The 13527-nt window shown below is 35.9% G+C and overlaps 1 protein-coding gene across 1 annotated transcript in view; it reads right to left on the reverse strand.

Moving 5' to 3' along the window:
- Window positions 1-13160, reverse strand: part of LOC150020226 (kelch-like protein 5) — a 43189-nt gene extending 30029 nt beyond the window's left edge. Inside the window, exons 1-4 of the mRNA XM_090268188.1 lie at window positions 12982-13160; window positions 9417-9553; window positions 8698-8894; window positions 4202-4414 (exon numbers count right to left, since the gene is read on the reverse strand). Of these exons, the coding sequence (XP_090124314.1) occupies window positions 4202-4414; window positions 8698-8894; window positions 9417-9553; window positions 12982-13124 (690 nt within the window). The 5' untranslated portion in view covers window positions 13125-13160. The remainder of the gene's footprint in view (window positions 1-4201; window positions 4415-8697; window positions 8895-9416; window positions 9554-12981) is intronic.
- Window positions 13161-13527: the final 367 nt, after the last annotated feature.

The raw sequence follows: 13527 nt of genomic DNA on the forward strand, positions 1-13527 counted from the left end.
GGTATATTTTACATATCATATAATTTACTATTTCAAGTATGCAATCCAGTGGTTTCTAGTAATTGAGCAATTACGGTAAATTGAGGAATTTACCGTAAAACAGTTGTGGAGCATTTTCATCACCTCAATTAAATTATGCCTGTTTACTGTCAATCTCTCTCCCCATCTTCTGTCCCAACCACCAATCTGTCTTAATAGATTTGCCTTTTTACATGTTTTATATAAATAGAACCCTACAATATGTAGTCTCTTATATCTTGCTTTTTAAATTTTTGTTTTTGAGGCCCACTATGTTTTGAGGTCCACCCATGTGTGGCATGTATCAGTATTTCATTTCTTTTTATTGTTGAATATTCTGTTGTATGGTTCTACAACATTTTGTCTATCTGTACATCAGCTGATGGACACTTAGGCTGTTCCAGTTTCGGGCCACTATGAATAAAGCTGTTAAGAACATTTGTGAGCAAGTGTTCATGTGAATATATGTATTTCATTTTTTTTTTTTTTTGAGTAGACATCTAGGAGTAGAATTGCTGGGGCATATGGTACATTTATGTTAACTTTTTAAGAAACTGCCAACCTGTACGCAAAGGTGCTGGCACCGTTTTACATTCCCACCTGTAGTGTATGAGAGTTCCCATCTCTCCACATTCTTACCGACAAATGTTACCATCTCCTTTGTCTCAGACATTTGAGTGAGTGGGAAATGTGGTTTTACTTTGCATTTCCCTAATGACTAACAATATGGAGAACATGTTCATGTTTTGATAATGGAAGAAACTAAAGAGTTTCCAAAAGAAGTCATTGTAAAATAATTTGTGGCCTTTGGAAACCAAGAACACCACAGTAAAGGCCAAAAAGCCAAATTAAGACATAAGCCTCAGGACTTATGTTAAAGTATACATTTTGGTATTAGTTATTCCATATTTTTCCTGTGCACACAAATACAGTTATGCTTGCTCCAGAAAGCATTAATGAATTTAAACTGAGTTGGTTTGTTTAGGTTAATCTTAATGTTTATATTACTTCTATTACACATTACGTTAGTCTTTTCTAAATAAAAATAAAGGTGAAAAAAGTGGGCAGGGAGGGGGGGAGGCAATGGGAGAAAAAGTGGGACAACTGTAATAGAAAAACAATAAAGATAAATAAATAAATGTGAAAAAAATTGTAAAAAGTAAAGTCTTGAGAGACTTAGGTTACTGCAATTTGAAGTAAAACATATTAGCATGCTGACAGTCTATAATTATGAATAAGTGGGATTAATTATATATTTTTTCCTCCCGAAGGAATTAATTATATTTAAGTAGAAAGAGAAAAGTAATAGAAGAAAATATGAAACCATTAATCCACGTATCAAATTAATCAAATGGAAGATACCGCAGATCATCTGGGAAATCATTCACAAGGCAATAAGGGAGAAGCACAAAATATAGATCGGGGTATATTCTGCATTTTAGGTGAATATTATGTGCCTTCTCTCCCATAAAAGAAGGGAAAAATAAAAGTATTTTGAAAATAAAAGAAATGTTTTCAATTTGTAAATTTTACCTCTACTTACACACTTGTTCAGCATATGACTATTTCTCCAAAACTGTCCCCTCTCCAATACAGAATATGAATGACTTATGAACTCTGTAGGCTTTAAAAAATGTTTTGGTATCATAAGCTTGTAAATTAAAGAAAACACTAAAGGTAAATACAGGGTATATTCAGGTCCTTTGATATATTTTTAAATTGCATTTGTGTGTGTGTGTGTTGAGTTTTATAAGTTCTTTATAAATTTTGGATAGTAACCCCTTTATCAGTTGTATAGTTAGCAAATATGTTTCTCCCATTCCTTTGGTTGTCTTTTTATTTTGTTGATTGTTTCCTTTGCTGAGGAGAAACATTATAGTTTGATATAGTCCCATTTATTTTTTCTTTTGTTCCTCTTGCCTGAGGAGCTGTATCAGAAACAATATTGCTAAGAGAAATGTCCAAGATTTTACGACCTATGTTTTCTTTTAGGATTTTTATGGTTTTGAGTCTTATGTCAAAGTCTTTAATCCACTTTGAGTTTACTTTTGTGTATAGTGTAAGAAGGTGGTTTAATTTCATTTTTGGGGGATATATCTGTCCAGTTTTCCCAACACCAGATGTTATGTGGGTGCTTCTTCCTGGCTCTGGGGCTCTGGGCTGGGGAGCCCGATGTGGGGTTGAGGGCCCACACTCCTCTCCCTCAGGGGGAACATTTGTAGCTGAGACTCTGGAACCTCAGCCACTGCCTGCAGGAGTGGCACGAGCCCTTTTCACATCTTTGCCTTTCCCACCAGTCTCTGCCATAGGCAGTTAGCCAGGCATGGACAGAGTAGGAATGACAGGCCAAGTACTGAAGGTCATCCAGGATGGACAGTCCTGAGTGCCTAGCAACAGGCAAACTGAGAAAATTAGTATTTTAGGCTAGGACCTTACCTGATCCCTCAGGTTGACCTTTCCACCCTTAGCACATTGCTACTGACGCGGTTTAGACTCCCTGATCTTTCACATTGCTAGTTATGCGGTTTAGACCCTTGGTATTTTATATCACTAGTCATGTGGTTTAGACCCCCTTAAAGGAGGAACAAGGTGGCCAGAGAATAGCCTCATATGACTCCCATATAGCCCCTGCATGGCCATTCCCATGAGCATTAAGCTCCAAGAATAGTGAGGATCTGGCCTGCCTCAAATAGCCTTAGGGACAAAGCCTCGAGTCTGCTGAACAGAGACAGAGTTTTGGTCAAACTAGAGATAACATTTAGGTTTCAGCTGTGTTTTAGCTCCAGGCCCAGAAAAGCAGCAAAATCAGATGAAGCTATGCCATGGCTGACATCAAGACCAGCTGCAATGACTAATTATCACCCCCCAACACACGCACACACACACACACACACACACACACACACACACAGCGCCAACCAATCAGCAGAGGTTCCGACTCTGAAAGGACAGACCTGAAAAGCTGATGAATATTCTATTGAGATCCTTTCCTGAGACCTCCAGATAAAAAACCCTTAAGACAAAGGACCCAGTGTATGCTTGCAGGCGCTTGCTCTCTCGCCCGCTCTCTCTCTCTCTCTCTCTTTCTCTCTCTCTCTCTCATGCCCATGCCTTTCCCCAGCCCCTTCTATCCACAGGCATGTTCTCTCTGGAGCACGTTTGTGTCTTTTTTCCTATCTTTTCCCCAGGTGCGTTTTCTTTGCCTTTTTCATAAGCTCCAGGGGCCCTTCTTTTGCCTCTATAACTTATTTCTTGAGTCCACATAGCCCATCTGGCTCACTTCTTCTACCTCTGTGACTTTCTAAACAAACTTTTGCCTGTATTTAAGTCTCAACTCTGAATTCTTTCTTAGCCAAAACTCAGGGACTGAGTTACGACATCTGGTGCCATTCACCATTAACATCTCAATGTAGCTTGTGCTGTAAATCCTTGGTTATAAGACTTCCAGTCAGCTAGTCTTCAGTTGGTTTTTCAGGCTGATTCTTCTACATTTCAGCTGTAATTCCAGTTTGGTCCTGGAAGGAGGTGAGTATAACATCTACCTAGTTTGCTACTGTCTTGGATCTCTCCGTACCACTATTATTTATAGCACACAGAGCACTTTTCTGATCCTCATAATAATCCTGTGACATGGTCAGAGAGGATGTTACCCCCACTTGACAGATGAAGAAACTGAGGTGTGTGAATATGCTAGGTCACAGAATTTTAAAATCTCAGAGCTGGAACTATTATCGTGTCTCATTAATTTATGTATCACAGAATTCAGCATTTAGTGAATACGTAATAAGTGTGTTGTAAATGAAGTAATCTAAAATTTCTGGTTCCTAGCATGTAATGTTCCTTTTATTAGCAGTTTTACTAATTCTTCAATTGCTAGGGTAGGTTTGTAGCTGAGTCAAATAAAATTACTAACCCCAAAGCAACAATGTTACTTAATTGATGCAATTTAGGTTACTTAATTGATGCAGCCAGACCTGTTGAGTTGAAAACATAAACAGAATGTTTTTTTAGTTATCTTTTCACTTAAACACTTCATGAGAACATATGTGAAATAACCCTATGGGATAGAATAGTAAGGAAAAAAACCCTATAGACAAGTATATATAATGTAATTAGCATAAAGCAAATACTCAAATTTTGTTGAAATTATGACATTGTTTTTAAATAATCAAAAATTGCTTACCTGTGGTGCAAGAAGAGGTAGCCTAATATAAGCCAAAAGTTTACTGAGATCTTTCCGTCTCTGTTCCAAATCGTGACGGACCCAAGTAAGAAGTGCATTCAGTATCGTTTCCTCGTTAGGAATGTTCATGTCATCACTTGCCAAGAGCTTTGCAATTTCGCTGGCTGGTAATAATACAAATTCCTGGTTTCGAATTACTTCCATGAAATGTTCCTAGAGAGGAAATAAATATCATATAAACAATACTGTTTTTCTGTCCATCAAGTTTATTTAAAAGAAACTAAACAGTTCTGAATTAGATGCCAAAACCCAGTTTATACTTTAAACCTTCCTTACAATTTATTACTGCTTGCTAGGAAAGAAACACAGTAGAAAATAAAAAGTAAACTACAACCATGTTGTTAAACTTTTTATTTCTATATTAAGTAGAATTAAAGAATATCACCTATTAATTTTAAAAATGGACGTGGGACTTTTAGGTATAGCTTTGTTCAAGTTAGGGATTAATTCTGCCATGTCTTTCAAAGGAAGATAAACAAATTAGTCACTGAGATGTACCGTGCTCTAACATTAAAAGCTAGTTTAGATTTGTGGTTGTCGTAGAATTTGACCAACCGTGGAGCCCAATACCTGGGTGAGCTGTGAAGCTATTTCTCTTACCCAGAAATGACCTCCAGGCTGCCTAGATTTCCCAAGACCATTCTGGACCACAGAAATCTTCTCAGACTCTGCTCAGGGAAGAGTGTGTGTCTGTAGGGCTATCCGAAAACCAAATTGGCCTTTAAGAGTGTTTTCACGTTACCTGTCAGATCACACAGGATTTGAGGTCTGTTTGAAAACTTTAATTTTCTCTGATATATGTACAAAGTTCTACTGGTCTCATAGGAAAAAGAGACCAAGTAAAAGTGTTGACCTAGAATGCACTGGGACTCCAGGGTCTTATACCGAAGGTGATTCAGTCCTGGCCACATGCTAGAATCATGTGACTTTAATTTGAAATGGGAGATAGAAATGTCTTTAGATACGAGACAGTGACTTTCATGAGGCTATTATGCTAAGCAATCTAAAGAGAAGGGAAGCTTACTCTCTGCTATACAAGATTACAAGTCTTAATGCATGGATTGATTACATAGTTATACATGCAAATGCTAGATATATTGTTCCTTAATGGTTTTCTTATACTTCCTACTGTGCTAAGACTGTCTCAGCATACAGAGTTTTAGTAAAATAAGCTAAGGCTGTTTAAATTAGAGCTACAGATAAGGACTATCAATAACTATCTTCTATATTAAAATGAGAATTATATTTTCCATACAGTCTCAAGTAACCCTAGTTAGGTACTGATATAAAATATATCTTGGGTTGACATTCTTTTCTGCAGAAATTCTTAAGAGGGAAACCATACATGAATAATTAACTAAATTCAACTGCTTCAATTCATCATGATTTGTTAAAGATGCCCAAAACAATCTATTTTAAATGACTGATTATCCTTTTCAGAACTGTATTTTAATAAAACCTCAATGCTGGAATGGCTTCAAGCAAAATTTTCTATGCCACTGTATAATGACATTATAAAATGATTTGGTACCACATAGCAAGAGCTATAAAAATGCTGAAGTTCTCAACCCAGTTATTCCACAAGTAGTTTAATCCTTAATGAATAATTCACAAGAGAAAAAAAAAGCTGATGCTTTTCTAATGATGCTTATCTATATTATTACTTATAATAGTAAAAAATGAGAAATAGCCTAAATGTCCAGTGATAGGAGGTTGTAACTCAATGGACTATTAAGTAGACATTAAACATTTAAAGAACAAAGATCATAAAGATATATGGAAAAATGCTTATTCTAAAATGTTAGATGAGATTCTGAAGAAATAGAATACACACTCCTAATCGCTCAAAGGTATAGTGTATGGTATAGTCAACATTTATACAACACTGATATAACTGTTGCCATACTTTCATATGGTATTCATTGCATTTCATCAATGAGGAAAACCTATTATATAAATATTCATTTGCTTGTTTTATTTGTTGATATATCTATTTCAGAACAGTACCTTTTACATTTTAGTATAATTTGTATTTAGTGAAAATTGAGTTTTTAAAATAACTTATGGAAATACTACTGAATTTAAGGTTAAACGCGAAGTGCTTTTCAAAAGTATTTGGTTTTGAAGCAGGCATTTTTAGCAGAATTTGATGTTTTTATAGGTTTCCTAGATCATGAAACAAAACTTCAAGTTTTAAAATTAAATGTTTATATTTATTTTATGAATCCATAATGACATTAAGCATCTGTAATGACATAACTAGTCACAGACATTTCTGTAGAGGTTTAATGACTTGCTCCAGATCAACTTCAGTGGCAGTCAGAACAAAAACAAAAGTTTCCAGATTTTAGGATTACAGGAAGGAATTCCTCATTCTTTCCTACTTGCCTTCATTCAGGATCAGTGAACATCCCAAGTACATGCACCGTTTACTGATTGTGACAACTGAATTCACTGTGTGGAATTATGCTTACTTCATATTTTGAAGCCACTTTATGATACAAATAGCTTTCATGCTACCAAACACTTGCTAGCATTATGTCCTTTTCCCCTTCGGAATAGTTTTTAAGCAAATGAAATTACTGAGGGATTTATTTAAATTGAAGATTGAATTCTGTTATACATTTGCATTCAGTTCCCATAGCAACAATTCAAATCACATAATCTACCTTTAAATTACTTATTGTTATTAGAATTCAGTTTTATGTCTCTGTTGTAATTGAATAATGTCAAATAATGGCTTGAGGAAATAAAAAAACTACCACAACCAATTGGCTACAAAAAAAGCTTTAAAAACATCAAGTTAATTTAAATTTAATTTATGTCTAAGTCTTAAAAGAGCAGAGCCTCTACTGTAAACAACAGGAATGACCTAAATGCATAGAAATATTTCCACGTGAATAAAACTCCTTCCTAGGAAAGAGATATTACTTAAATTATGAATTGATTATAACGGTAAAAAATATCCAGCTTCATTTTATTCATATTCATATTATTCCAAAAAATATTTGACCTTGAAATGAGAACACTGCAAGGTTAAAATGAGAACGCTACAAGGAAGAATAAAGAGAGGAGTCTTTCAAAGGACTTAATTGAAAGGATGTTAACCTACTACCATGCTAGCTAGGGCTATTGTCCAGTGTTGCCCTGTTGTACACGCTCTTTCTTATTTTTTTCACTTGAAACACTGTGACCATCACAAACAAGATAATTTCTGACAAATAATTACACCCCAGGGAGCAAAATGGATCATAAAGATTGTGCTTTTGTTCATTCACATACATCTCTTATGTGTTGAAGAGAGTAAATCTGTACAATGATGGCGACAATGATGTCAGTTAGTGACTGGGTATACTATGTGTCAATCACTGTTTCAAGTGCTAAACTTCTATTAAATCACTTAATCCTCACAGTAAGCTTATGAAATAGGTAGCATTAACCTTCTCAATAGTTGTAAATATGGATTCTTAGAATTTTTCCAGGTCTCTTATTTCTCTAGTGAAAGATTCCTAAAGTATTTGTCAATCCCTTGAAGACAAAATAACTCAACAGAAGGACGGGGGATGGAGGAGAAGGTAAACAAAAACATCTCCTAAAGGCTGATAAAATTAGTAAAATGGATAATTGTCTATGTGTATGTGTATGCTCACATTCTCTCTTCCCTTAGGCACTGTATTGCCTTAAATGAAGCATTTAAAGCAAGAGTCTTCAACCAGTGTCCAGAAGTAAAGACCCACGTGTGGACAGATGGTTATTCCTTAAAAATCCACACACCTTCCCTTCCCCAAGTCCCTCTACTATTAAGACCATGGAGGTTCGTCCTAACAATAGGCTCTCAACATGCCCTTATTTTCTTGCTATCCTAAATCGATCAGTACCCATTATCCTCCAGGCCCAGGCTTCTGAATCACAGCCCCACTGTGATTTATTTTGAGCATATAATTTGCTACAATTCATAACAGCATCTTTCTATATAGCTAGAAACACTTCTTACATAAGAGGTTTCTCTGTGATTAAAAGTCTCCCCTTCAGCCTCCTGTATTCTGTACTAGTACTGCACTAATACAATCACAATCACCAACTTCCACAGTGAATACGAGGGAAAATTCTGAAATTCACCCATGTGCTACAAGTAAAATGTTTGCTGGAAATTCTGCATTAAAAACACCAGATCTGAAAATCTTAACTGGAACAGTCCTAGGCCACCGTTCTGCTTCTTACTGACTGTGAAAATGTAAGGCTTGACTTGTAATCCCAGGAGATATATTACTTGGTGTTTTCCCCTCATAACTCAATGACATATAACACATTGACAGTGAACCTGAGCTTCAAGACATATGGCAGAGTCCTGGAAAAACAGCAACACGAAGATAAGCCTGCAACAATAAAGAATAGCCAAAGAACGTATGCTTTCCTGCCTTTCAAGAAATACGTACCATAGTATAATTGTGAGCCACTTTATGCAAATCTGTACAACCTTGGGCATCAGCAAAAGAACGGATTCCAAGACAGTTGGATGGATGAAGCTGTTTCATTAAAAACTTACAGCATGCTTCCACAACCTGTGAAAGCTGAAGAAGGCAAGCTGTAGATAACAGGCACTCGATATTATCTTCTTTTAATTCAAGGCGGCCTTAATGATAAAAAGAAATTCCATTAACTATGGAATTATATTAACCTCAGTTTATAAACTAATCAGTGTTAATAGGAATAATTCTTAATAACAACTCATTATATGCATTTCAGACCTAGATGATTTAATACATTCCAAAAAGAAAGAAAGTACTAACTATAAAAAAATTCACTTTTTGTTACTCCTGCTAAAATAAAAAACGAATAGCTAGTTTTCAGGATTTTTAAAGGATGATTTAATTAGTAAAATAGTGTGCATAATAAAAAATTTTTAATGCAATAATTTAAAACACATAGAATTTATTTAATTATTATACTAACATTTTAAAATATAATCCAAAAGCTTAATTATGATAACTGTTTTAAAGGTTCAAATACACAGACCTTAACTTAAACAGGTTTCACCAAGGGGTGGTGACTATAATAGCAGAATTAACTGTCAGCTATTGCAGGCTTTATTAAAAGCAGAAGTCTGAAATCTAATAATACAACATAAATCTAAGAGGCTTTACATTTTTATTACCTGTATATGCATACTGAATCAGGGCCCATAGTGAATTTGGTTCCACACCTTCCATTTTTATTTCTTCTTGTCTTGCTTCCCTAACATCATTAGTAAACATGGCAGCAAAATAATCTGAGACAGAGGAGAGCACCAATCTGAGAACATATTAGAAGAAAAGAAAAATCAATGACCATATTAAAGATGATGTCCATTATTAATGGCACTTTGGCACAGTTCTATATTTGTAAAATAATTTATAATGTGAACAAAAAAAATGTTGCGCCAAGAAAGTACACTGTGTGCTGAGAATCACATGAAATAAACTCTAAGTGAGATGAAAAAAATAAATTCTACTTTTTTTTCTCTCACACTTTGTTACCCATAAAAAGTGCATGGTACTGGGAAATGCATTTTAAGTTTGACAAATTGCTTTATGCTCTAGTTCCCTCCTTTGAATAATAAATTATCATTACTGAAAATTTTCTGCTAAGGTAAATGATTTATTCTTCTATTACTCAAATATCAATTTCTAACATCTAGAGAAAAAAAGTTACAAGCCCACAGCATTAAACTGACTATATATGAAAAAAGGGGGAAAAATATAAAGGTTGTTTTCTGTTTATCATTTCATAAATAAACTAAGTTTTTTATTTAATCAAACAAGTAGTGAATATATGGGAGACATTTGAAAATGGTTTTAGCAAGTTATTTTTAACTTCTATGATATTTATTATTATTATAGTATATTTTGTTATAAAGTTATAATATTTTGTTGTAATATTACAAAACTATACTATTTTGTTATAATATAATATTCTATATTAGCTATGTTTGTGTTCAGATTTTTGATAGTTACATATAAGCAAAATAGGTTATAAATGTGTACTTTTAAAACATGCATTTTTCACTTCATAATATGTTTTGAAGATATCATACTTCCATGTCAGCACATTTATACAGATCTACTTTATTCATTTTTTTAAAGAAATAGATTATGATACAAATCATTGTTGAAACTCCCTCTGTGTTCCTCTGTAATTCCACTCCCCGCCCTCCCCAAGAGTGCGTTGTTGAGTCCTAAGATTTGTCAAACTGCTCTCCAAAGTGCTGTGCCTATTTGGATCCCTACCAGAATTGTACAAGAGTTACTTTAATATTTCCCCAGAATACTGTCTTCTGCAGGGTATTAGATGGTATCTCATCGTTTAATTCACCTGATTGCTAGTGAGGCTGATGATCTTTTCAAATGTTTACTGGTCATTCAGTTTTCTTCTGAGAATTGCCTGTTCATTCATTTATCCACTGAACAAATGCTAATGCATGTCTAGTAAGTAATGGGCTCTATTCTAGATACCTGAGATATATATAGTCAGTGCAAAAAAAGAGACAAAAGATCCCTTCCCCACTGAGTCTTACATTCTAAAAAGAAGGGAGACGAACAATACACAGCAGAAATAAACTCTGTAGTACATTTAAAAGTGATAAATTCCATGGGGGGAAAAAGTCAGGTAAAGGCAAATGGAGGGTGGAGGCGGGTTTAATTAAATAGACGGTCTCGCTGGAAGGTGACAATTGGGCGGAAAATTGGAGGCCGTGAAGGAATTAGTCAGACGGCGACCTGGGAACAGCATGCGGGCAGCAGAGCAGCCAATGCACGGCACATATAAGGAACACTAAAGGGTCTGTGAGGCTCAGAGTGAGCAAGGAGAGCCGTGGAGCAGAACAGCACACAGGGAAGGACAGGCTGGCTCACACAGCCTCTGTGAGGACTTGGGTTTCACACTCGGTGTGATCAAGAGGAGTGACCGAATCCGAGTTCTAATTTCAAGGCTCACTTGGGTGCTGTGTACAAAACAGGATGTAGAGGAAAGGGATCAAAGGAAGGAGACTGGTTAGGGGTTTTTTACACTGGTAACCTACGTGACATTGTTACAGAAACAGGGGTGTTCCAAAAAACCCCAGAGTTTGCAGCTGGGGGATGGGGAGAAGGAAGCAGCTTTTCAGAATGCCTCCACATGCCTGAGGCCGGTGGCTAGTGTCTTTTTTATGCAAAATGGCTTTAATGCATCCAAAGCCTCAGGTAGATGGGAGGAGTCTTGAACCAGGGGATGGTATGGAGAAAGCACACAGAACCTGCGTAAGGTTCTGTGAATGGTCAGAACTGGTTACCGCACCCACGACATCAGAGGATGTAGTCCGGGATTTAAAAAAATAAGCGGCAGACATTTTAGGCGGTCTGACTGTGCGGATTTAACTAAGGTTAAGGCGGACTGTGCGGATTACAATAGGACTAACTATACAGTTTACAAGGAGGCTGAGAATCCATGAGGTTCTGGATTAAAAGCTGGTGGATCCCATAACACAGACGAGGTCTCCCCAATCAGGATTGAATGATTGGCAGCTACTGGTAAAGCTGAACTGTGTTTGGAAAGTAGGGAAAGGGTTTCTCTGACTTTTCTAAAACTAGCCTGGTTTGGTAGGGGGGAGGCAAGGATATGTGTTTATGGGTGTTTTAAAGAACATAAGACTTAACAGAAATCCGCAAATAACTAAATCTATATAACTGTTAAATAAACAATTCTTTTTCTTTTCACTAAACTCTGGTATTGAGAGTTATAATTTTGGCGGCGGGCAATCGGGCCCCTAACTAAAGAGCCCGTGGGTTTGTTTTCAACTGGAGTAGCCCAGGGGTTCTGTAACAACATGGTGATGGCCTGTGTGTGACAGGTAAGGTAATGAGTTCTGTTGTGGAAATACAGAATTTGAGATGCCTCTATGAAATTCAGGTTGAAATATCTTTCCTAATAAACTGATGCTCATAACCTGAACTTTTTGTCACAGTATGTAGAAGCACTTCATGCCAATTAAGTTACTGGAAACTGTAAGACCAAGGCCATTCTTTCTGATTTTACTTCCACTTTGGAGGGTTTAACAAAACCTCTGGGACAGAGTGTTAATTAATTTTTAAAGGCATAACAAAATGTTTGGGATCATAATGGTGATTAACACTGAACAACTGAATATAGAATTATCAGAAGAAAGATAATGTCTTGTTTTTTACTAAACAGCTCTTTTTTTCTTTTTCTTCTGTCATTTGCATCAAAGGTTATTGGTCCCTAGCGCCACTGCTTTTCATATTTCTTGGAGGTCAGCAAATAGAAGTTGAGAGATCTGTGGTTATTTAAAACTTCTTAAGTTTTTGCCACTCAATTCCACCAGCCTTTTGCTTCTAAATACCCACAGCTCTCATTTCCATTGAGTTTATTTAAAGTTATTTAATATGTAGAATTAGATGGGGTGAATGCTGCTTATAGTAACGGAAATTTATGGCAAACAATACTGACTGATCTGAGGCTAATGTGCTATGTTTCTGTGGTTCTACAGAGGGAACGTGACCTTTCGGGGGACACTGAATGTGTAATAATTTCATATGTACTATTTTCTTTGAAAAAAATTCCATGAAATATACCTCTTCCTCAAAACATTCTGTCCTAATAACAAATTGGGGTAAATTACCTTAAATATACATAACTCAATTATCAAGGAAATACTTCACACATATAAAAACTTAGAAAACAACTACCTATGAGCTGGAATTCTGCGATCGCCAGCAACTAGAATTACGTCACACAACTGTTTATGTCTCAAATAGTTTTCCATCTTTTTAAATGTTTGCTCAGCATGATTAAGGGCTTGGAAAAATTCATCTGATGAACATGGCTCCATAGTATGGCAGGATGACAACGTCTGACTACTATTGGAAGTCCTGGAAGAAAAGAGAACACACATTTTGAAATATCACTATTCCATTAAAAAGATCTTTCCTATCAAGTCCCTTTCAACCCTTCCAATGCAACAGAAGTAATCAGTGCTACCTGCCATTGTTAATGTATAATCATTCATCATTTTTGTCTTTTAAAATCAATGATGGCTCAAATCACACATGTGTCTCGCAAACACTGTGAATGAATGTGACATCCGTTAGTTAATAGCTACACATAGTGCCTGCTTTTGAGGTCTCTTCTCTGGTCAGCGCAACATCTCTGCTGAAAAAGAGCCAAGCTATATTCATATTAATAACCATCGCTTCTAACATTATATTTAATTGTGTAGGCAGAAAAGCAGATAT

This window comes from Furipterus horrens, unplaced genomic scaffold (assembly GCF_987537825.1).
Source record: "Furipterus horrens unplaced genomic scaffold, mFurHor1.1.pri manual_scaffold_2, whole genome shotgun sequence".
In the NCBI taxonomy this organism is placed as follows: Eukaryota; Metazoa; Chordata; class Mammalia; order Chiroptera; family Furipteridae; genus Furipterus; species Furipterus horrens.